At 45.0% G+C, this 24,520-nt stretch overlaps 1 protein-coding gene across 4 annotated transcripts in view; it reads right to left on the bottom strand.

Annotated features, from left to right (window-relative positions):
- RPGRIP1L (RPGRIP1 like) overlaps positions 1-24,520 on the bottom strand; it is a 673,080-nt gene that overhangs the window by 188,769 nt on the left and 459,791 nt on the right. For all 4 annotated transcript variants that reach the window (XM_085639033.1, XM_085639032.1, XM_085639035.1 and 1 more), the window contains exon 21: positions 2,226-2,388. In XM_085639033.1, coding sequence (XP_085495159.1) covers positions 2,226-2,388 — 163 coding nt within the window. The remainder of the gene's footprint in view (positions 1-2,225; positions 2,389-24,520) is intronic.

The following is a 24,520-nucleotide window of genomic DNA, read 5'->3' as shown; positions in this document are numbered from 1 at the left end:
ACTGGTAGAAGATCTAACCTTCCTTTGAAATTCACGGCCTCTGCTAGGTGCAGGGAAACCTCCCTTCCAGAACAAGAAGCTGGGGCTCTAGCCTCTAAGAGTGTAGAGGTTATAGACGGTTTAGCATAAGGGTGGGCGATCATAGTCCTATTAGATCCTTGGGGTTCATCATGTCACCTAGTGCAACCATTAGTATCTATGGTAGTTTGAGTCGGAATCTAATAATGGTTATTATGTGCAGTAGCACTCACCTTTTTTGCTAATTCACGCTCAGAACCCGACAAATGAGTAGGCAACCCTGTTGCTTGTGGTAGGTCACGACTTCCCGTTCTATCAGTCACCACAGGGGGCACCCTGCGTGGCTGGGAGGTCAGCCTCACTTTATCTATTAACTCAATAGTATTTGGGGGGGCTTGGTTCAATAAGCAACAGGCCTCAAAGGAGGATAACTTTTCCTCTATTTGGGTTAATTTATACAATATAGGGTTTAAAAGTACAGGGACCATAGTCGCTATTCTTTTCAACGGGTCAGAGTCATGGACATGGTCATGGTCATTCCCCAGGTTAGGTTGATTGATGATATCCTTAGGCCTTGTAGCTCTCTGTAAGGGAAGTCCTACATCCAGTTCCTCCTTCCCAGTACTTTTCTCCGTACAAACCCTTTTCAATGTTTTTTGCTTTAAAGTACCACCTCCCTTTCTCTTCCTAGTCTTTGGCTCTGGGTTGCTACTCTCCACTTGTGGAGACACTAACTGCTCCTTAGTGGCTTTAGAGCGTTCCAATGTAGTGTCAGTAGATAAAGAGGAATTTGACGTTGGAGCTATAGCGCTTGCGGACTCACTTATTGATTGTCCAGAAATCGGGGGATCAATGCCTAGGGCTTGTTCACCTAAGGAGGAGCGTTTTTGAGCGATAAGTGAGTCCAAGGAAAGCCTTCTCTCAGTTCAATTTCATGAGCAAGGGCAGATTCAGCCCTTGTTAAGAAGGTGTCCAGGGTCCCAGCAGGTCCACCTCCTTGGTTTTCCTTATGACCCCTCCTTCTGCTCATTGTAATCCCAGATAGGTGTTTTCCAGTTATAATATGCAAAAACGATCAAAACTAGTAAAACGTTGGGCTTCCAGAAATAAGAGAATGAGATCAACAGTACCTTTGGTTTCTTCTGGCCTGACAAACAGATGTAAGGGAGTAGGCCCAGCCAAACCTCCTCCAGGCTCCGACGGGCATGGACAGGCCCAGGCAGAATGAAAGTGTGGTGTGCCCCTGCCCCCAACAGAGGTAAAGTGCTGTGTGCTGTAAGGGCTTCCCGCGCCACGGGAGCCCTGGGCTGTACCTGTGCGCCTCCGGGCGTAGAAGGATGACGGTAGCGCCTCCTGGCGCTAAGGCTTCTTGGAGGTGGAGTCCTCACCACGGCCACTGGCAGGATGAAAGTGCAGAGTGCCTTCTCCCCCGGCGGGAGAAAAGTGTGGCGTGCCTCTGCCCCCAACAGAGGTAAAGTGCTGTGTGCTGTAAGGACTGATATTACTTCAAGAGGTTTGAAATGAATAAGTTACCTACTTTTGGAAACTCCAAGTTTTATTGCACGTAACCGATCATTAACTAATGTACATCTTTTTGTAACATTAACTTCACCTACTTTGGGGTAAATTTGTCAACAATACAAAACATTTTAAGCATTCTGAAGTTCAGTGCTATTACCAAACTTATTCCTCGGGCTCATTAAACCTAGCAAGCCATTCTATTTGTCATCCTACTGTACTGTACAAGTACCCAGGGAGGTGGTGCAGTGATAAAATTCTAGCCGCACATGAATTGTTTCTCTTCAGCAAAAGAGGCTGTGGGTTCGACTGAGCCATGGACTTTCATGAGGGAATATTAACCAAGGGAGCGAGGAGAGAGGCAAAGGGGGTGAGGGGTTAAAAGATGACAGAGGGAGTTACTAAGGAGGGAGGGAAGACAGGGGAGAAATAAGGGAGAATGAGATGCTTGTGCCAGTATGGAGAGATCACAGAGCAACTTGGGGTGTGACAGGGTGTAATCTCAAATCCCCTCAGTATTTAGCCATAAAGGACAGCAGCTTTAATTACAGTTTTCTTTATAAAGTTGAAGCTCACAAAGATGTTAGAATCCAATGGGGGTCGGGGGGGCGGTGCATGTATTCATTTCGAAGTAGATCTCTCAGAAAGTATGAAACATTACTACACAGTGCGGTCGTTTTAAAAGATACCTTCAGTTTCTAGTTGTTCAGTAATGTCGGTTTCATCATCTGAATTAAGCACGCTCTCATCCAACTGACCCTCAGACACTTCGGAATCAGCGTCGTCTTTTTCCTTCAAAGTGTTTTCTTCAGCTTCGAGTAACTCATTACCAGACAGTGTTCTAATGACAACCTAAAACAAAATGAGTGTTGTACAAGGTTCATGACTAATTTTCTCATGTGATATGATTCATCAGGCATTCAATTTGTAAAGCTATTAAGGTTTCAAATGTGAAAATTGTATATGTACCTATATATAGGTGCGTGTATTCATAAACATTATATATATATATTATCATGAGAGCAAGGGCCAGGCGGCCCGAAACGCGTCATGAGCTGTGCACTTATCTGTATAATTAAATAAAGTACATTATATATATATCTCCTTTTGGCATTCTTCTCCCGAAGACCGAATCCAGCGGCACCTGGTCAACAAACTGCAACTCCACTACTTTCAAGGTCAGTTTTTAAAAGGTTCATTTTTATTTTGCTTCTTTCATGGCAAATATACACATGCAAGATCGGACCAACGCGTGTCGGCAAATTGCCTTCTACTGGGTCACTATGGGTTCTACATTGTGTTCATTATATCCTGTGTCCCTTCTCAATGTTGTTGACCCTTAAGTGACCACAAGAGCGATACACTTGATTTCTTGTCTTGGCTACTATTCCCCACCATCTGTAGTTTACCACATCATGCTTGAGAAAACCTAATTCTCCTTCGTATATATGCATTTATGTTCAAATTTATTTTTTATTTTTATTTTTCCTACAATTCTTTTTTGCTTCTTTTTTTGACATACATTTCATTTAACCCATTTAGAAAAAACAAGAGGAAGAAAACGAGCCGTCTGTGATTAAAAGGCGATCATAATTGCCTCCCATGCGACCTCCTAATTCTGTGCACCACGTCCCCTTTAAAATCATTCCTTTCATTTCTTTTCTTTTTAAGGAGGCACACCCAATAATAGGGATGCCATATTTAAAGTGCAAGAAAGGTACAATATGCCCACATGCCACATTTAATTACTTTCCCTTGTTTTCACTTTATATGTCTCCCATTTCCTGGGGTATTTAGATTTAACATGTAGATGCATTAATTGCCTCTCTGACATTTTTTTTAGACCAATCACTTCATCTGCTTAGGTTATCTAATAAAGTGCAAATGCGTTAGGATCCAACATACCCTGGAATTATTTATCCTACCTCAAAATGGGGGGGCAGCCTGTTCAAAAGTGCAATTTTCAAAAGGTGATGCAAAATGCAATTATTGTATCCTTCGTAGAGAAAGAAATGGCTTATGATAATAAGTACAAGTTCATAGGAAGGATACGTGCAGGAAACGTTTACCTGCCCTAACCAGGAAGCAGCACTTTCTATTAAACTGCTGCAATTTCCTTTAAAGTGTCACGTGCTGTTGTTCAACCCTTCCCAGGTATGGAGAGCGCTTATATGACCAACCAATCAGCAGTAGTAGTAAAGTGCAATGTGCTCAGGTATCATAGTTCCTACCCCCGGGGAAAGCATATTCCAAAGTGTCTAATTGTCAATAAAGTGCAAAAGTGCAGATGTTACAGCCTACATAGGAAGGGGGGGGGGGGGTGGCATGTATGGGAAAGTCTAAATTAGTTAAGATGTTCCACGTCTGGGGATTTTTCTCCCCCATCTCAAGGTTTTTAGTGGACTTCCCAAGTTTACAACGGACTTGAAATTGCAATGACAAATCTTTTCACCAGCAGTGGAATTGTAGTCTTGTTTTGAAATGTACCCTTTATAATGCTGTATACAGCATATTAGTGGGACCGCTGGCTTCCACCTCAAACATAATATCAGGGTATGTATATTGGAGTATATTATGCATTTTTTATCTTATACATGTACATGTACATACACAGACATACATGCAGTTGGAATGAGAAATGACAATTGATGGCACTGAATACAACACCGCTGACAATCAATAACAATACAGAAACTGTGAACAAACCCTATTATTATCCAAACTTATTTATATATTTGTATTTATTGCGGGGACATCTGTATGCTAAAACTGGAACTGAAGTCTTCACTAGTGAGTATACATGTACTAGACTTTCTTGATTAAATATTCTTTAAAAGGACAGCTAGGGGATGACAGTGGCACATCTTTTGCAAATGAAGGTAAGTCCCTGCTCCCAGAGCCTCCAAAGCAAGGGTGAAGGTTGTGCCCTGCAAGGGGACGAATCCAGAACTGCCAGGCAGCATACTGAATTCACCAATCTCTGCAAGTAAGTTGGATGTATTGATTGGTCCCTAGAGATAAAGGTAAGGGTGGCTTTTCTACTTGTTGGAAGTGGGAAAGAACTAAGAATAAGAAGCACTGGAACAAAGGGGCAACATATTGATCTCATCCTTTTCTTCTTTGTAGGCTAGGTGGGATCAGCCCCTCGATGAAATGGAAAGAGAAGCGTAAGAGACAGTTCCCTGGTCTCTTTGATGTCTATTAAAGCTACACATTACTAACCACAAGGACATGGTCTAATATTCTGAAACTGTGGATTCCTTCAAATAAAGGAGTACAAGAAACACTGAATTAATCTTTCTCTGCTCACAGTCAAGAAAGTCCAGTGTCTGGGGTATCCACAGGTGTGGGTATACCAGTGTAGGAACAGACAACACCAAGATCAAAGCTGGAAACAATTGACCTACTGAGTTATGCAACAGGAGTTTAAATGTATGCAACTCTAGAATAGCATGGTTACAGAGATACCGTCAATAGTTCTGGACTAAAGGTGACCTCATCCTGCTAACTCTCTAAAATCTCGGTCGAGTACAGAGAGTTAAGGTAAGGTAATTTTCAACACCCCTCAATGCAAAAAGAAAGTGCATAAAGCTTTTCTACAACATGAAAAAGGTGAGTGGTAAAGATAACTCATTTTCATGTCTGCAAAAGTTGACAACTCTTTCCCTGTGCCTCGATGGCAATGTCCAACAGCAAATAGTAATGCTTAGATGACCTTGCAACCAGTGGCCAGGCCACTTCATGTCTGCAGTGTGGCATGGTCAAACAGCTTCTCTCACAAGCTACTGATCTCTGGATGTAGCTGGCAACCAGGCTCTACACTTGGGAGTGCAATCCAGTGTTGTCTTCTACAATTTGACACAGTTAAACCATTACTGGCTGGTCACAGGAGCACTCTAATCAGCATAATGATTGAGGCTTATTCCTAGCCCAGATATAAGTAGCAGTCAGAATGACTCTACCCCTAGAATACAATCCTTCTCTACTACAATATTGTCTAGATCCATCATTGGCTCATGATAGAATGTTGTACCAAGCACTGGTCTTGATCCATTACTTATGACCAGCCTTGAACCAATGCGTTAATCTGAAAACATTGTGGCCACTGCATGACTGAGGCATGCTGGTGTCAAATACAGCTGGATCATCTCCTGGACTGGTTCAAACTGGTCCTGGTAGAATGTGTATCTGCTGCAGACATATGGTCAGTTTTCTCAGAGATCGAGATTCCAACAGGAAGGGTGGGAGAGGCTGGTAATACTCCAGCATACTGGGATAAACAGCAGCACTGCAGGTACTCGAAAATCCTGCTAGGCCATCATCCCCACCCGCTGAAACAAATGCACTAGAGGCAAGGAGGAAAGGAATGCAAACAGGCTCGCAGGTAAGCAGCAATTGGTCCATTGCTTGCACACGCCTTTGCCATTTTGAATGCCATTAACAAGTGGAGCCCTATAGAATCTACCATGCCCTCAGCTAGACAAGCAGAGATCTCACACTTTACCACATACACAAACTTGTACATACATCCTCCCGATATGATGGAGGTGAAGAACTCCTGTTAGGTAAGACTGAATGTAATGTTTGTACAGGTGGCTCTCATGGTGAGTTAAACGGGATGCCCTCAGTGGACTCACAACACTGTCAAACTTACTGAGGGAAAAAAATACTGAGTCCACAGGAAAAAGCGACTGGTTAAAGATGCACAGTTCAACAGAAATATGTAGAGACATTTATGTGCTGATGTGCTTTTTATGACATTAAATGTGGCAAGTCTTGGAATCAATGACTGTACACATATTTGTGTCAAAAGCAGGACAACATACACATATGCTATGTGCGAGTGTGTATTCACTGAAAACACTTTAAGAGTGAGTTATGGTTTCTTTGTCTCAAAAGACAATGTATGTTCAGGAACAAACTCGGAAAATGCCTTAAAACACAGTTACAGTGATGTCATGGTTAAGATACAAAGCTGAAACCCCCAGAAACTGGCCAGTTGTGGTTAGCTAAGTAAACCATAAATCACACCCAGATGTGCAAAACTCATCATCTAAACATGATATCTGATGTAATCTCTATAAGATTATGTATGATATCACTGCATGAACAGGCGTAATCTGTAATGCAGAGAGCATGCATGTCAAGGGGCTCTCATCCTCCTGGACCTGTCAGCCGCCTTCGACACTGTCTGCCACCGCACCCTACGCACACGCCTCCACGACGCTGGGATCCAAGACAAGGCTCTGGACTGTGTCACCTCCTTCCTCTCCGGCAGAACCGAGAGTGTCCGCCTCCCCCCCTTCCGCTCCGAAGCCACCAGGATCATCTGCGGCGTACCCCAGGGCTCATCCCTCAGCCCAACACTGTTTAACACCTACATGGCACCGCTCATCCACGTCGCCCGACTGCACGACCAAAAACATCATCTCCTACGCCGACGACACCCAGCTGATCCTCTCCCTCACCAAGGACCCCCTCACCGCCAAAACCAACCTCCACGAAGGAATGAAAGCAGGCGCTGAGTGGATGAAGAACAGCCGTCTGAAGCTAAACTCGGACAAGACGGAAGTCCTCGTCCTCGGCTCCAACCCCTTGGCCTGGGACGACTCCTGGTGGCCGACCGCACTGGGAACAGCTCCAACACCCACCGACCACGCACGCAATCTAAGTTTCATCCTCGACTCTACTCTCGCCATGACAAAGCAGGTCAACGCTGTCTCATCCTCCTGCTTCAACACCCTCCGAATGCTCCGCAAGATCTACAGGTGGCTCCCCACTGAAACAAGAAGAACAGTCACCCAGGCCTTCGTCAGCAGCACGCTGGACTACCAAAACGCCCTCTACACTGGAGCCTCGGACAAACTCCTGAAACGACTCCAGCGCATTCAGAACGCCTCAGCTTGCCTGATCCTCGACATCCCTCACCGCAGCCACATCACACCCCACCTGAGAGACCTGCACTGGCTCCCCGTCAACAAGAGGATCACCTTCAAGCTCCTCACCCACGCACACAAGGCACTCCACAACACCGGACCTGCATACTTCAACAGATGACTCAGCTTCTACACCCCCAACCGCCAGCTCCACTCTGCCAACCTTGCCACAGTGCCCTGCTTCTGAAGAGCGACATCCGGCAGCAGATCGTTCTCCCACCTCGCCGCCAAGACCTGGAACACCCTCCCCATCCTCCTATGGCAGACCCAAGACCTGCTATCCTTCAGAAGACTCCGAAAGACCTGGCTATTCGAGCAGTAGCAGCTCACCCCCCCCAGCGTCTTGAGACCCTCAAGGGTAAGTAGTGCGCTTTACAAATGTCCTAATTGATTGATTGATTGATTGATTAAAGCAAACGGACAAGTTACTTACCTTCGCTAACTATGTATCTGGTAGACACACAGTCTAGCCGCAGATTCCCTAACTTAGAATATCCCCAGGCGTCAGACTGGATCCGGAAAATTTTCCACAGCAGCACCTCTGCGCGCTGGGGGGAGACGCCACGCAGCTCCGCCCTGACGTCGTCCATGGACGTGACGTCAGCGGAGCCATATATGCCCCTCCCGACACGCTGACATCAGTTTTCGTCGGAGAAACTTTTACGCGCCACAACGCGGAGCCACCACTAAAAACTGTGAGATTATGGGAACAGTGTGCAAAAAAGATGAAAAAGCTAAAGAATTCGAATGGTGAAAAATAGCACCATAAAGGACAGTAACAGGCACTGTATATTGAAAAGTAGTGAAGGGGAAGAGCAGAGCACCGCTCTGAGAAGCAACCCCACAAAAGGCTAAACTTCCCCCGGAGGTAGAAGATGATGTGAAAAAACATCATGGCAGACAACAAAGTCTGCAACCACAATACATAATTGTGAAGGACAACAAGTTCAGAACACATGAGCAAAGACACTCTACCACAGGACGGCACCAGAAAGGGACGTGGCATCCCCAGTAATAGACCCATGGACAGAGGCAGAGCCAATAGACTTGAAACCAATGGACTGCAGGGGAGGTAAGAGACCCCAAGGCGATTGTGAAGGGGATAGCGGGGAGTGGGGAAACATGAGTAGATCCTACACTGGACAACAAAGCTCGAAGGGATGCCAAAGGCACATGACAGATGAGCATACCGCTCATCAGATACAATTACGAGAATGGGCGGAGTAGCACAAGCAAAACAGAATGAAGCATTCCGTGTAGGAGTGAAGTGAAAGATGTCACCCTGCAGAAAGACCAAGCCACCTGGAGGGAGGCGAATGCAGGAAGCCCAACCTGAAAAGGTCCTCGCAGAACGGGGAGGACGGGCGGGTGTTAAGGAATCAGCGGCTAGACTGTGTGTCTACCAGATACATTGTTACCAAAGGTAAGTAACTCGTCCATCTGATAGAGACATCTAGCCGCAGATTCCTTAACTTAGAATAGATATTAAAGCCATACCCATAGAGGAGGCGGGTCTGCGACTGAACCCCACCAATTTCCCGAGAGAACCTAGCCGTCAACAAGGTGACGAAACACAGTGGGGACTCCAAGCCAGCGCAGTCACACCCGCCCATGAAGCTCTGAAAAGAACGGAAAACAATGGGAGGCAAAGGCACCACAAGCCATTAAAGAACAGCTCAAACACCCCTGTAAGTATACCGGGTTGAGAGAAAGAAAGCATAAACCTAGAAATGTTAGTGCGGAAGTGAGAGTTCATGGCTTCGTAAAGAAGAGGACTGAACCAAGGGTCCGATGGATCTGCAGGATCCGATGTGTGGACTGAAGTAAAACCCAGATAAATGACAAACTGGTATGACAGAGACAGCGCATACTGGTCCAGTATGCATGACAGTGGAAAAAAGCACTGCTGAACCCGCACCAGCCAAGATACGTGGGGCACCATTGGCAGGATGCCGACCACTGGCCAGGAAGTGCCGGTAGTACCAGAAACACAAGATACTCCAGCACAAGACATGTGAGAGGGCGGACGGCAAGAATCATAATTACCCAAAACAGGACTACAGTAAGAATGATAGACGTGGAAGACAGGAACACACATAGCATTCCGTGTGAATGGAAGAACCACACGAAGCATAGAAAAGAAACTCCTGTAGGGTAGCGTGAGCAGCCCATAGGTGAAGGATGCATCAGCAGGTAGGCAACTGGTACAAAGGGGTGGGTATCTGGCAAGCTAGACACCCACAGAAGAGCTCGTAGGATGAGCAGACCGGGGCGAAGACCACGGACATCACAGGAAGGAACGTTGCCTGCGCGACTCTGCTGTGTGAAGAGCACAGAGCAGTAATAGATAAAGAAAATATACGTGTAAAACAATGTTTTACCTGATCAAATACTAGAGTACGTGAAAAGTACCAACAGTTATATGGAAGCAGAAGTGGACAGGATCATGTCCAGAGATGCAAGCGGCATCAGCCACCTGCCCGGGAGGAGCCATGGTCTCAACCAGACCCTGAGCCCTAGGGTGAAGGGACGGGCAGAGTGGATCACCCGGGGCAGGATGGTGTCTGCGAGCAATGGCCCGATCAACAAGGTCACCAGTGGAGGGCCTCGCACACGTGCCAAGCAGGATGTCAAATAAAGAACCTCCAAGGGGTAGCAAAGGCTCCACCTCAATAGGCTCAATGTGGAGAAGATCCAGTAAAGGATCAGAAGGCAAGGAAACCACCAGGGGCTGAAAGCGAAGAATACCTGCCACCCTGTGAATAGCTTGTGCGTAGGCAGCACTAGCCTCAGTCGCCATTCTGGGAGGCGACATCAAACTGTCAGTAGGAGAGGGTTGGAGACTAACCCGACCCCTAGACAATAGAAGTGGAGGAGCCTGAGGTAGGTCTGAAGGCCACGCAACACTAGGTACCTGCACCATTGGCAGCAGAGATGACCTCGGACCCGGGGAGTCCAATGGGACGTCAACCTCTTGCAAATGAGGAGGCATAGGCGCCGGCGTCGACTGCCGCCGTGTTGGAGTTGCATCAACGTCCGAGGAGTCCAGAGGATTATCCTCATACAAAGGCGGAGGCGTCGACATCGGTACCGGTGTCAACAGGCGTCGAGCGAGAGTCGAACCGACGTCGACGACCTCCAGAGGGGACTCGGCCAGCGCAGGAAGCCGTGTAGGGCTATGCGGTGACCGGGTGGGTGGGCTGGAAGGCAGACAGGGATGGCCCTCTGGGCCGTGTCCCGTCGGCATCGTGTCCACTCCGGAATCGACGCACACAGCCGGCACAGAGGACGAATCAGCCGGCGAGAATCCGATATGAGTGCCTTCCACCTTTTTGGGACCCGAAGGCGCACAAGGGAAAGGGGGTGACCCAAAGAAAGATTGGAGTGCCTTTGAATAAGCCTCCATTTGGGTCCTCGTCGCTCCAACTCCCGGAAAGGGAGGGTATGCAGAGGCAAGGAGCGAGAGGAATGGGTCACAGCGTCACGGCGGAAGACCTCCACGACTTACGCTTGTGCTTACCCGCCTCCGAACGACGTCCGCGGGAACGGGCCCGATCCTGAGAGGGAGAACGTTGACGCGAAGGTGCCGGGCCGGACAGCCGTGTGGCCAGCAATTTCATACGACACTCCCTCAAGGACTTGGGTTTCATTTGTTGACAGGCATCGCACTCTTTGGAGTCGTGGTGCACTCCCAGGCACCACATACAGACGGCAGGCGGGTTTGTGACAGACATCTGGCATGCACATCTCTCACACGCCTTAAAGCCCGAAGGCATCGCACATTGTTCCGTGACGCCAAAGGCGTTGAGAAGGCCGAAACAAAACAGGCCAAGGAACCACTGGTTTTCCAGGAACCGCGTTGGGACGCGGAAAAGAAGAAAAACGGACGTCAGCGCGCCGGGAGGGGCATATATGGGTCCGCTGACGTCACGTCCGCTGACGACGTCAGGGCGGAGCCGTGCGGCACCACCCCCTGGCGCGCAGAGGTGCTGCTGCGGAACGGTTTCCGGATCCAGTCTGACACCTGGGGATATTCTAAGTTGAGGAATCTGCGGCTAGATGTCTCTATCAGATACAAAAAAAAATTAAAGACCACTCTGTATATGTTTATGAATGCAAAATAACTCAACATTCTGTACAAATAGTACTGACAAGCAAAGTTAACATCCTAGACTAAAAAAACTGAAAACATAGCTTGTCTAACTTGTATTACGCACAAATGGACAATGTGTACCCAGGCTGGGCAGAGATGTCCAACTTCACATAACTCTGTGGGCACCATGAGTGACATGATTATACCGCTGAGCGTGACTTAAAGATATTTTATCTGTATGACATGCACCGAACCGAAATGTACTCTGTGTACACAAGATGAAGGTAGATGGTCACAAAATGAAGGCAGATGGTAAAAATGATTAGTATAGTTTCAAACTTCACATGCAATATGCACTGGGTAGAGCCTACGTTTAAGACTGTTTCTCTAGATAGATAGTGGGATTAAAGGTAGGTTATATGGCTTGCTTAGTTAGAATATTTGTGTGTGTTGTACCTGTTAAGCCATGAGCAGTGTTTTATAGTACAGGTAAACTAATCAAAAACTATTCCAAAAAAATAGCACAGAGTATAATATCAACTTGGAGTAAAGTCCACAAGTCTATATGTACTGTGACCTGGATGTGACATAGAGAGAATGGAGTGCCAACTGTTTATGCAGTCCACAGACTTCGAATCAACAGAAAATGTCCATGAATGTCTACTGTCTATGCCACTCATGTAGTCTGAAGTATGGGTTTGGGCAAAAGTCAAAGAAATGCAGATCATATTGTGTTTATGCATTGGGCCTGATTTAGAGCTTTGGAGGACGGGTACTCCATCACAAAAAATGATGGATATCCTGCTACCTACATACAAGTGACTTAGGATTGGAATATAGTAGTATTTTTATGCTCAATGTTTCCCTTTTTCTTCTCCTTTTTCTTTCCCTTTCTTTTCTCTTTCATTTTTTCCCAGATTTTTCCTCTCCCTTATCCTCTAATTGATAGACTACACCTATTCCCACTTGTGAATATACCGAATGTTCAGGTAAAGCCATGTTTTAGAGAGTTCAATCCCGAGGGTGGCAGCTTTGCAGATCCCAAGAATCAACAAATATCCTTTCCCACACCATGTAAGATGATAGCATAGGTCATAATGTGATGAAAAAGCATGATTACGGAACTTTCGCTGCTCCTGCATTTAAATCTGCACTTCCTGTTGTCGATCCACACTATCTTTAGTTTTACATATAAATGACAAGCTATCATTGTAAATTACTGTTTTGTAATGGCTTAAGGGCTCTAAATTATATAATGTGCTTGTAATAAGGTGTACAGGATATATGTCATATTTGTGATGGAGTACCCGTCAGCCAAACCCAGGTGCATCATTTGCGCATATGGTAGTACTAGTGAGTGATGTGCGAGAATAAAAAGTCTTAAAACTATACCTTAAAAAAATTGTTCTTCATTATGGAACCATTTTCTAAAATCCTAAGTGTCCACAATAGTGAGGTGTAAAAGAGGGCGCCATTATAATTTTACGAGTTATTTTTATAGGTATTTTACAACTTATAGCCGTTTTCAGCACATTTCAATCTACTTTGCATTATCTTTCATACAGCATCACAAAGTATTACTTTAGTAGTTTAGTTCTAGCCCATAGTTTTGCATTTTGTTTCAGTAGCCTAGCAGTATTGTATTTCAGTAAGGCGTGGTATACTCATTATTTAATGGCGGTCAATCAATTTTGCCAGGACAGTCAGCTAGGTCCTCCATTAATTTATCATCGTTTCTTGAGACCTTCAAGTGTTGTTCATCTGTAGTAATCCATTTGTTTCCATAGTTCAAATTTTGGGGGTGTTGGGACTGAACCAATGTATTCTTATTAGTCTTTTTGCAATGAGTGCGCCCAACTATGCCACTCTTATTTTCATTTTCGATTTTTATTGTTTGGGGAATATTCCTAGCAGACATTGGTTGATACATTTTAAGGGAAGGGAACCTGTTGTATGCAAACGCTCTACCACCCTGTCCCAGCAAAGGTGCAGATAGTCCCATACCAGTTGGAGGAAGTATCCCTGATTGAACCACATCTACCACAAGCAAACGTCACATCCGAATAAATTAGCACAAACCTTTTAAAGTGATGCATGTTATGTGTACATAGTGTAAGTGGATCAGTATAAACAGTACATTTGGAGAGATATATTTGACTTCCTAACAGGCTTTCCTTCAGAGTCCATCAGGGTGTCTGGCTACACATGTGCCCACGTTTTTAGTGCATATTTGTTATCCCATTTCCTATCCACTGTAATGCCTAGTCAGATTAGAGGTTACCCATCTACCATACATGAGATTCAGTATAGCCAAAATTATAATAATTTCTGGGGTCGCCTCTGGGAATGTGGTCCAGATTTCTCTACTGGCAAGCCCCAGTCTTGCATACTGAATACATTGACCAGGGCTCATCCCATAGGTCTCCAAAGGTCTCCTGTGACTGATCAAAGGTCAGGAATCTGCTATTCTGGAATAAGTCTCCCACAGTTTGACATACCCTCCCTCCTTTATCTTATATCTTTAATTATGTATTTGAGAAGCTAAATAGACCACAAAGGAATCTCATGAGCAGATGGTGGCTTCGTATGGATCAATTTGACTACTTTTTCACAGATTCTTCCCATATGTCTGATCAACTATGGATATTCGTTTTGTACATTGTACACAAACATGAAGGCCTCTGCCACAGCGTTTGGTGGGTGGGTTCCATCCCAGAGTCTATTCTCCCATTTGTCACCATCATTAAAACAATATATTGCATGTTGCAGCAGTTCAGCAGCAGAGTATACAAATAAGTCTGAGAGACCCAGTCCCCCTTTAACCAGAGGAGTTTCAGTGTTTCTTAATTAACTTGGCTATATTTCCCTGTCAGGGAAAACATCAATCTATCCAGTGTTTCGGAAGAGCCCTAACTCCACATGGCAAATGGAGTCCTGCAAATGGAGTCCTGCAGGCAATACAGACACCCCTGGAATATAATCATTTCAGTCAAGGATATTCTCCCTATGATTGACAACAGTAGCTTCTTTCAAAATTCCACAAGGGTAAAATCCAGTTAACACCCTCCCCACATTGAGCATGTACCGTGCTTTGTTATCATTATGACCTGTTATGTGATGTCAACTGAGATATCTTCAGTGTTGGCGTATGAGATAATCATTTATGTAAAGTTAAAGATTATGAGCATTGCACTGTGGGGCTGTGAGTTATGGCTAGCATAGCTAATTGTAAGTAGCCAATTTCAGGTTAAGGTTTTTTTTCTAACCATAACTTAACTGTGGAATTTGGGTGTTAATGTCTTATGAGCAAAAGAAAAAAAAGTGCACCCATACAGATTTTTCATTGAATTAAGATTTTATGGTTGACATATTAAAAAAACACTTATGCTTCATATTACACTTTTATATAACACTCTGTGCAGCCAATTGCCATTGTCCACAGTCTTTGCCCATATGCCACTGTGGGCAAACATTGGCTGCGCATGGACTTTGGTTATGCACAGCGGATGGGGGAATGACTGCACCAATTTTCCCATGCAGCCACACAAACGTCAAAAGGGTTGCTGTTGGACTTTGGCCATGCTCAGTGGATGCTGGGCACAGTGGCCTGGCCTTTGGACAGATCCGGTACGAGTCCAAGACAAAGAACTAAATGTGCACAGCCTTAGACTTTGGTTATCGGATTGTTCCATCCCATGGGCATGCGGTGTGCTGGCCCATGGAATATGAATGACTGGCTTCGGTATGGTCTTCAGCAACCTCGAAAATAGGTATGTGACGAAGCAGCTGTGAGCAGAAATGGATTTTATTTTTAACAACGGAATGCATCACCCACTGAAGGGCTCGAACTGTTAACAAACCACAAGTACCAGCATGCTCCAGAACAATGTCCCATCAGGGCGGCCACCAGGGGCCAAAAAATTATAATTGGCAGCAATCCTCATTTGTGTTGGATGCATAGAGGCGTGCCTTTGAGAAAGGTCAAAGTTGACCGAAACGCGTCAGGACTTGCCTTGCAATAATGAATAAATTATCTGACTCACTGCGGGAGTGCGGCTCATTTCTTTCCCGAGAGGAGAGAGTTGTGGCAATGTTATAGCGGCTTGATTCTGCCGCAGAGTGACGCACCGCCAGCAAGAGCGCCACGGCTGCCCGAAAGTGAACCGTCTGTGTGTCCGTGAAAACGAGAAGGGTTCAGCAGCGCGCCACCGAAGACTGGCTTCGGTATGGTCTTCAGCAACCTCGAAAATAGGTATGTGATGAAGCAGCTGTGAGCAGAAATTGATTTTATTTTTAACAACGGAATGCATCACCCACTGAAGGGCTCGAACTGTAAACAAACCACAAGTACCAGCATGCTCCAGAACAATGTCCCATCAGGGCGGCCACCAGGGGCCAAAAAATTATAATTGGCAGCAATCCTCATTTGTGGTGGATGCATAGAGGCGTGCCTTTGAGAAAGGTCAAAGTTGACCGAAACGCGTCAGGACTTGCCTTGCAATAATGAATAAATTATCTGACTCACTGCGGGAGTGCGGCTCATTTCTTTCCCGAGAGGAGAGAGTTGTGGCAATGTTGTAGCGGCTTGGTTCTGCCGCAGAGTGACGCACCGCCAGCAAGGGCGCCACGGCTGCCCGAAAGTGAACCGTCTGTGTGTCCGTGAAAACGAGAAGGGCTCAGCAGCGCGCCACCGAAGACTGGCTTCGGTATGGTCTTCAGCAACCTCGAAAACAGGTATGTGACGAAGCAGCTGTGAGCAGAAATGGATTTTATTTTTAACAACGGAATGCATCACCCACTGAAGGGCTCGAACTGTAAACAAACCACAAGTACCAGCATGCTCCAGAACAATGTCCCATCAGGGCGGCCACCAGGGGCCAAAAAATTATAATTGGCAGCAATCCTCATTTGTGGTGGATGCATAGAGGCGTGCCTTTGAGAAAGGTCAAAGTTGACCGAAACGCGTCAGGACTTGTCTTGCAATAATGAATAAATGATCTGACTCACTGCGGGAGTGCGGCTCATTTCTTTCCCGAGAGGAGAGAGTTGTGGCAATGTTATAGCGGCTTGGTTCTGCCGCAGAGTGACGCACCGCCAGCAAGGGCGCCACGGCTGCCCGAAAGTGAACCGTCTGTGTGTCCGTGAAAACGAGAAGGGTTCAGCAGCGCGCCACCGAAGACTGGCTTCGGTATGGTCTTCAGCAACCTCGAAAATAGGTATGTGACGAAGCAGCTGTGAGCAGAAATGGATTTTATTTTTAACAACGGAATGCATCACCCACTGAAGGGCTCGAACTGTAAACAAACCACAAGTACCAGCATGCTCCAGAACAATGTCCCATCAGGGCGGCCACCAGGGGCCCAAAAATTATAATTGGCAGCAATCCTCATTTGTGGTGGATGCATAGAGGCGTGCCTTTGAGAAAGGTCAAAGTTGACCGAAACGCGTCAGGACTTGCCTTGCAATAATGAATAAATTATCTGACTCACTGCGGGAGTGCGGCTCATTTCTTTCCCGAGAGGAGAGAGTTGTGGCAATATATATATATATATATATATACACACAGATAGATTTTTGAGCAGCCCACATTGGCCACATTGGGAGCCATGGTGAACTGCTGCACGTAAAATATTTTCCATTGTGAAAGAGGTGATCCTTTGACCATATTGATTGAACAATTTTAAATATGCGCAAAGCCTCGAACATAAAGATCGTGATGTGACATTTTCTTAGTTTATTTTGCTACTTGCCAATTGGCCATTGCAGTTTGAATTATGTTGATTCTGTGTAGCAGATTAGTGCACATAGTATGCCTGAGGGTCCCTTTGTCAAATATCATGCGTACAATTTCTAACACATACTGCGCGCACGGTTGAAATGTGTATGTTTATTTATTCATTTATTTAGCCTTGCTTTTAAACCTTTAAACCTTTGAATAATCGGGGTTAGTATTACTTCTATGATTAAGGGGGTTTTAAAATGCTGTTTGTAACCAGGTTTCTGTGTGCATTTCTGTGTGCATCAGTAAGGAGATTGGTCTAGCTCTCAAAAAGAGTCTCACAGCATGGAGCCCCAGATCATGTGGGATACTAGCATATAAACTAGTCACGTCAAGCGTGACCAGTAAGAAATCTTTCTCCCAGACCACACCATCTATGAGTGTTAAAAAGTGAGTTGTGTCTTTAAGATAGGCTGGTAGTGCACAAACAAAGGGTCTAAGATAATGATCAATAAATTTCGACGTCATTTCCAATTGGGAACCCACTGAGGACACTATAGGTCTACCCGGTGGCTTAACTTTATTTTTGTGCAGCTTCGGAAGTAAATACATAATAGGTACTTTTGGATGTTTGCAATACAGACTCTGAAATTCTTCAGCTTCCAGTAGACCCTGATCTTGCCAATCTACTAACATTTCATTATATTGCGAGTAAGATGACAAAACCTCCGACTTGTTACTTAATATGTAACACAGTGGGTCACTGAGTTGTCTTGTGCCTTCTTTCAGATATTCATCTTTACTCCAAATAACCACATTGCCACCCTTGTCTGAACATCTGATAACAATATATTGATCATTTCTAAGATCTTGAATAGTTTTAAATTGTGCATCAGTAAGATTTCTTCTAGCTCTCCCTGTCGCCTCAAATCTTAATTTTTTCAGATCACAAACAACACTCTTTTCAAACACCTCTATTGCATCACAGTGAATGTTCGGTGTAAAAACAGATTTGGGTTTAAATTTACTTGACTCAGTGGAGTCCACCTGTAATTGCAGTACATCTAAATTAATGAGAGGATCTTCATGATGGATAATATTCTCATTAGGTTCAGCCATAGTGTGTAACATGTCAATATCCGAAATCAGAAGCGTTTCTACCTCATGTTGAGGTCCCATTGTCCTATCAATTGTGACCTTTGTAGAAAACCATTTTTTTAATTTAAGTTTCCGTAAAAAGCAAAAAACATCGATACGTGTCTGCACATAATCAAAGTGTCTGGAGGGGCAGAATGAGAGTCCTAGAGATAATACCTCAATGTCTACAGAGGACAACATACGGTCTGATAAGTTGACTACCGTCATCTTGCACCTCTCTTGGCTCTGGTCGACCAAGCCACTGATTTTTCGGTCTCTCCTTTTGCGTCTCCTTGTCCTTGCTTCCTTATTTCTGCGGTTCCTCCGCGTCCTCTCATTTTTCCTCGTGTGCCGCGCCCCCGACCACGACGAAAATCCTGATCCCCTTGTATTGCATTTTGCTTTGCTCTCGTGATCATCTGGAATTGTTTAAGGAAGTTATTTTTTCCTGTCGCACTGATTGGTACTTTCTGAGCCAGTGTCTCCATGGAAATATCCGACGCATTGCTATCTGAAATGTCACTCTCTTCTGTGGTGTCACTTTTTGATGCCAAAGACACAACTCAATTTTTAACACTCATAGATGGTGTGGTCTGGGAGAAAGATTTCTTACTGGTCACGCTTTACGTGACTAGGTTATATACTAGTATCCCACATGATCTGGGGCTCCAGGCTGTAAGACACTTTTTGAGAGCTAGACCAATCTCCTTACTGATGCACACAGAAATGCTGTTAGACATGATTAGATATTGTTTAACCAACAATTATTTTTTGTTCAATAACAGCATTTTCAAACGGATACAGGCGACAGCAATGGGCACCTGCTTCGCCCCCAGTTGCTATCCTTTGTAGTGATTTTGCCATTGCACATCAGGAAAGAGGAGGTGACAGACCGCGCCAATTGAGGTGCATGGAGTCAAGATTTATAATTGAATTTGATTCCTTGACACCCGTAGGATTAAATTCAAGTGAGGAGATGGCTGTGCATTTATAAACTATCACTTCTAACCTGCATATTTCATGGATAAATATGGTAGATTATTTTAATAATCAGATTGTACTAATGGACTTTTATTGAAATGAATATACATTCTATATGATGTTTTCTCTTTTGCTTTTTTAGTTTGTTCGGCCTTAATTTGAGTTTAATGATTGAAAGAGGACTTCCAGGATAACGTACAGAAGACGCCCAATAGTTAGTTGTTATTTGCTCTGATATTTCCCAAAATGATGTGGATTGAGGGTATTGCCCACTTGGGCGAGATTTGTTTCTGCTTTGATTATTGGATGTCAACCTACAATCCTATAGTCTGTTATAGATGTACAGCACATTGAGGCATACGATTCAGTTATAAAAACATTTGCACGATGCTAACTGTAATCTTTTGCCTAATGAATTGGGATGTTTGTCCACTTGGACTGTGATAATTACAGAATCAATTGTTATATTTCAAAGAAACTGTTCATATGTATTATTGAATCATTTAAGAAGTCTGTTTATTGTGAAAATTTTAAACAATATTCAGTTAATCTACCGATTGGTGGCTTATTAACCATTCAAAGATGGCGCTTATGTACAAAGACGGATTGTATGAATGAAATGGTCCTATCTTTGTTTCGTGAATTTGAACTGAATTCGTTCATAAAATGAGGCTGAATAAAGTTTTTGTCATCACCGTGACCAAGCTGTTAGCGAAACGCGTTGGTGAGGCGCTCTTTGCCTGAAATAAATTCTTAAAGCATCGCCTGTGGGAGTCCTGGATTTATTTCTTCGAGTGCGAGGAAGCAATTTTGATTTATGGGACGGCCGGAGCCCGCCCAGGACCGCCGTGAGGAAGCTCCGTACTTCCGGATTTTTGGATGAAGAATATATATATATATATATATATATACATATATATTTTAAGAATGCCATGTCAAACACAGACTGAGGCATTAATCAAAACATTATACGGAATATTCATGGTCTTTGACATAATCAATTTTATGTCGAAGTACTCTTGCCAATATGTTCAGATATGCATATTTGCACAAACCGCGATTTTTTGCACAGATGGTGTGTTTACATTTAATAGCCATCCAACCAAAGCTAAAAGGCCGTAATTTATGAATTAGAATTTTAAGTTTATAAAAAAATATGTAGCTTAATGCTGTGCACAGACAGAGTATTTTCCATCAAATATCGCTCCAATGTGGGATCATATTAAAAGAAAGATATATGTATGCTTGTTTTAACAGCATTTCTTCTATGTCTAATCATGTGACACAGTGGGGTGGACACCAAGCTTTTAAAATTGTAATGGCGTAGACTTGTTTCTATGTGTGAATAAGGGCACAGGGTGCTCGAAACGTGTCGCAGAGGGAGTCAATAAAAGATCTTACCTGCCATATATCCGGGTCCGTCTCCGAGCGTGGAGGTCCGGTGAGTGTGTTGGGAGGAAGCAAAATACGGAAGCTGGTTGTTTCCAGTGACGAACCCCCTCACCGCAAGCAGGCAGGCAGCTTTCCGCAATCACCAAAAGGACCAAATTCCGTAGAGGAGTATTTGACGGCAGCCCCCTACACAGCTGGGTATTTGGACACCAATCGGAATATCAGCAGCGACTGGGTCAGAGGACCCGTTTTAGGAGTGATCAGGCGGTGAGTTATACAGCACGGTGTGTAGGTGGGGAGGGGATATCTCTAGGCAGTGTACGGGACTGGAGAACGCTGGTTTCCTTTTTGGCTAATTAACTTGCTCTGAAGCAATGTCTGCCGACACAGTGAGAGAACGAGAGGCGGCGGCAGATGAATTGTTTTATAACCTGCCAAAAGTGCTTTCGAGCACAGAAGGCTCGCACAGTGGAAATAGCAGCAATGATCAGGACATAAAACAACTACTAAAGACTTTAGAAAAAAAATCTAAAAACGAAATTACCAAATGGTGGGAACACAGATCCCTCACCAAATATGAGGAAGCGGAGAGAGTCCCTCGGGGGCTCAGGGTTCTTTTAGCCCCGAGTTTTGAAGAGCCAAATCCCGGTATGCTTAAGGAATGGGGGGAAAAGTAATTTGGCGGCCTCCATGAATCTGGTGAGGATTTTAATAAAGTATGCGGCAATCGATCGCCAGACACTGATGGAGGAAATTGACAAAATAATGAGGAGCTTAACAAATTAGAATACAAGGAATTCATAACAAAAACCCGCAATGAAATGGTTGAAAGACTACATAAACATGAAGAAAGAATAAAAATACGCAAAGCACATAAATTTGCTCGTGACCAAGCAGACTACGAGCAGGGGCAAATATATACTTTCTCGCGCAAGTTTGAACATGCGAAGAAATTAAAATATGAGGACAAAAGAACAAGCAAAGCCACTAGTGGGATACAACAACAAACCAATGTAGTGTGTTAGACCTGTCAGCCCTTTGGGTGGTCCCTCCTCATCATTATTTATTTTGTCCCACTTTTGCCTCAAACCCTGTTATAATTTTTCCTTTTTGGGAACCACCAGACTTTTTAGTGTTGATGCAGGGTCAGGGAGCCATTTTCCCTACCCCTGGAACTTCTGTCTGAGGGCCTGAGACACAAAATGGTGGCCACCCATTGTCACCTGTGACATCATCAGAACCCTCTGGAGATTTCTAGAACCTTCCGCAACATTCTGGAACCCTGTGACAGTGAGAGGCAGTTTAGAATGTTGGGAGGCCATCTCAGAGTGGCAGTTGGCATCTGACTAGAGAGGAGAGAGGACCAGTTCAGAAGGAGGTCGGAGTAAGGCAGCAGGGGTGGAAACCAGTGCTTGGAGTGGGGTCCAGAAACCCACCCTTGATGCTAGTCCCTACTGACCAAGCCCAGCCTAGAGCCCTGTGTGGGACCAAGACCAGAAAAACCATCTTAAGGACCTAAATATGGTGAAGAGGCCTTAAAGAAGAAGACCAGCAAGCTCCTGACCTGTTTAGCGGTGTCCTCCTGGAGTCCTGACGTCGAGAAGCCTGGAGACCTGAGGCCTGAGGTGGAGAAGCGGCGCTGACAGAAAGCAGACGTTGTACCCGGAGCCGTCAGAGGTCGAGAGAGGGCGCCGACGGAGGTCGTGGAGAGGCACCGGAGGTCGAGTAAGGAGTCACCTGAGGTCGAGGTGAAGCGCGCCGGAGGTCGGGAGTGGAGATCGCACTCCGGAGTCGCCGGAGATCGAGGTGAAGCGCGCCGGAGGTCGGGAGTGGAGATCGCACTCCGGAGACGCCGGAATCTGAGGTGAAGCGCGCCGGAGGTCGGGAGTGGAAGTCGCACTCCGGAGACACCGGGAAGCGGGGAGACCGTGACCCTGCGACGCCGGAAGGCGACATCGAGCCGGAGCAGCCCAGCGACATCGAGTCGAGGCCGCCCAGCGACATCGATCCGGAACAGCCCAGCGACATCGATCCGAAGCCGCCCAGCGACACCGAACCGGAGCCGCCCAGCGACATCGAACCGGAGCCGCCCAGCGACATCGAGCCGGAGCCGCCTCACGACATCGACACGGCGCCGAGCGGAGCCGATCATCGTGAAAAGGGCAGTAAGTGGTAGAGGGGGCGTCTGAGGCCCCGTGGAGCCCTAAAAGACCATTCTAGGGGCTAGAGGGGTGTTAGAACCGGACTGGGAGTGCCAGGGGTGAACTGAGACTGGTGCAGTGACCTCTGTGAGGGGTTGTGTATTTTAGGAGAACCAGATCCTTAGGTTACCCTTATTCTACCTCAGTTCAGGCCCAGCCTTGACCAATCTAGGTGGGACACCCCCCATGTCATCCAAATGACCACAAGCTGTACTTGGGCAAAGTAAAACCAAACTACCTCGTGAAAGGGTTGTGAACTGTAATTGTCATTAATTGTGTTATTTAAGTTATTGAAGGTGCTTTATTTATTGACTGTATTTATTGTCTGACTGTATTTATTCCTGCATTGTATTTATTGTCTGACAGTATTTATTAGCCATTTGTATTTATTGCACCCCTATTTATTCCTTGATTATTTATGACCTGATCCTATTTATTGAAACCCCACTGTGGTATTATTTATTTGACCTGCCCTTTTAAAGGAGAATCTCGTTGTCTTGTGTTTATTTTATGAACCCTGCAGCTAAGAGAAAATAAGATAAAGACAAACTACTTTCTTTCATAATTTTTACGGTGTAGTGTCGTTTTTGGAACGGATGAACGCATGGTTATTGTGAGGGTGTGACGTACGCTTAACACGGTGCCTGTACCCCAACCGCTCGAGCCAAGCTACCGTTGTGCTGGGAACCTGGTGACTGCTAACCCGGTTGCCCGGTTTCCAACATAGTGGAAATATCTGATGACACAGAATCACTTACAAGCACATCAGGCTCTGAATGCAACAGCATGGGAGGGCAAAGTGACAAAATTGTACTGAGCTTAGGTGAAAAGATTGATTTTTTTAGTGGAGGACCGGCGACAAACTCTTCGCCCAAGGAATCGGAACAAAAAAACAACAGACAAAAGAGAAACTCAAGGAGAAGAGCAAGGCGCACACAACAAAAATGTACAACCCAAAAAAAAGCAGCATTGGTACAAAAAGCAATGCTAAATGATCAAACTATCATCAATTTATCAGATATTACACTTTCCCAAGCAGAGAAACAACTTTTATCATTAGGGCTCAATTTCTGTCCAGAAAGTACGTTTAATTATTCCAGCACTAGAATTGATATATTTTGCTTCATCAGAAAACGAAAACTAAAGACGTTTTTCACCATCAAAGCAGGAATTGGTAGTTCCAAAACATCATTTGAAACCAACAACTTAGAATCACCATCACTTCAAGCATCAGATGTGTCAGTGTTATTGACTTTACATTAATTGAGCAATACAACAAATGAAATGGAACAACTGAGTGAGTTGACAAAGCCTAGCACTCAAGCCAAGTTACAGAATATCAACATCATACAAAAAGGTGTGGGTGAAAGTCCATTCAAACCCAGTAGCACCTTTATCCCAATGATGCCTAAAGATGCCATAGACATTTTTCATGAGCGTGTCATAGAAGATCTTAAGCAACTGTGCCACAAAATACACTACAATGACATGCAATAAGTGAAACTGATGAAAAAACTGGGAGAAA

This window comes from Triturus cristatus, chromosome 12 (genome assembly GCF_964204655.1).
Source record: "Triturus cristatus chromosome 12, aTriCri1.1, whole genome shotgun sequence".
In the NCBI taxonomy this organism is placed as follows: domain Eukaryota; kingdom Metazoa; phylum Chordata; class Amphibia; order Caudata; family Salamandridae; genus Triturus; species Triturus cristatus.
The sequence above is the reverse complement of the archived record's forward strand: the minus strand, read 5'-3'. Positions and strand labels throughout refer to the sequence as shown.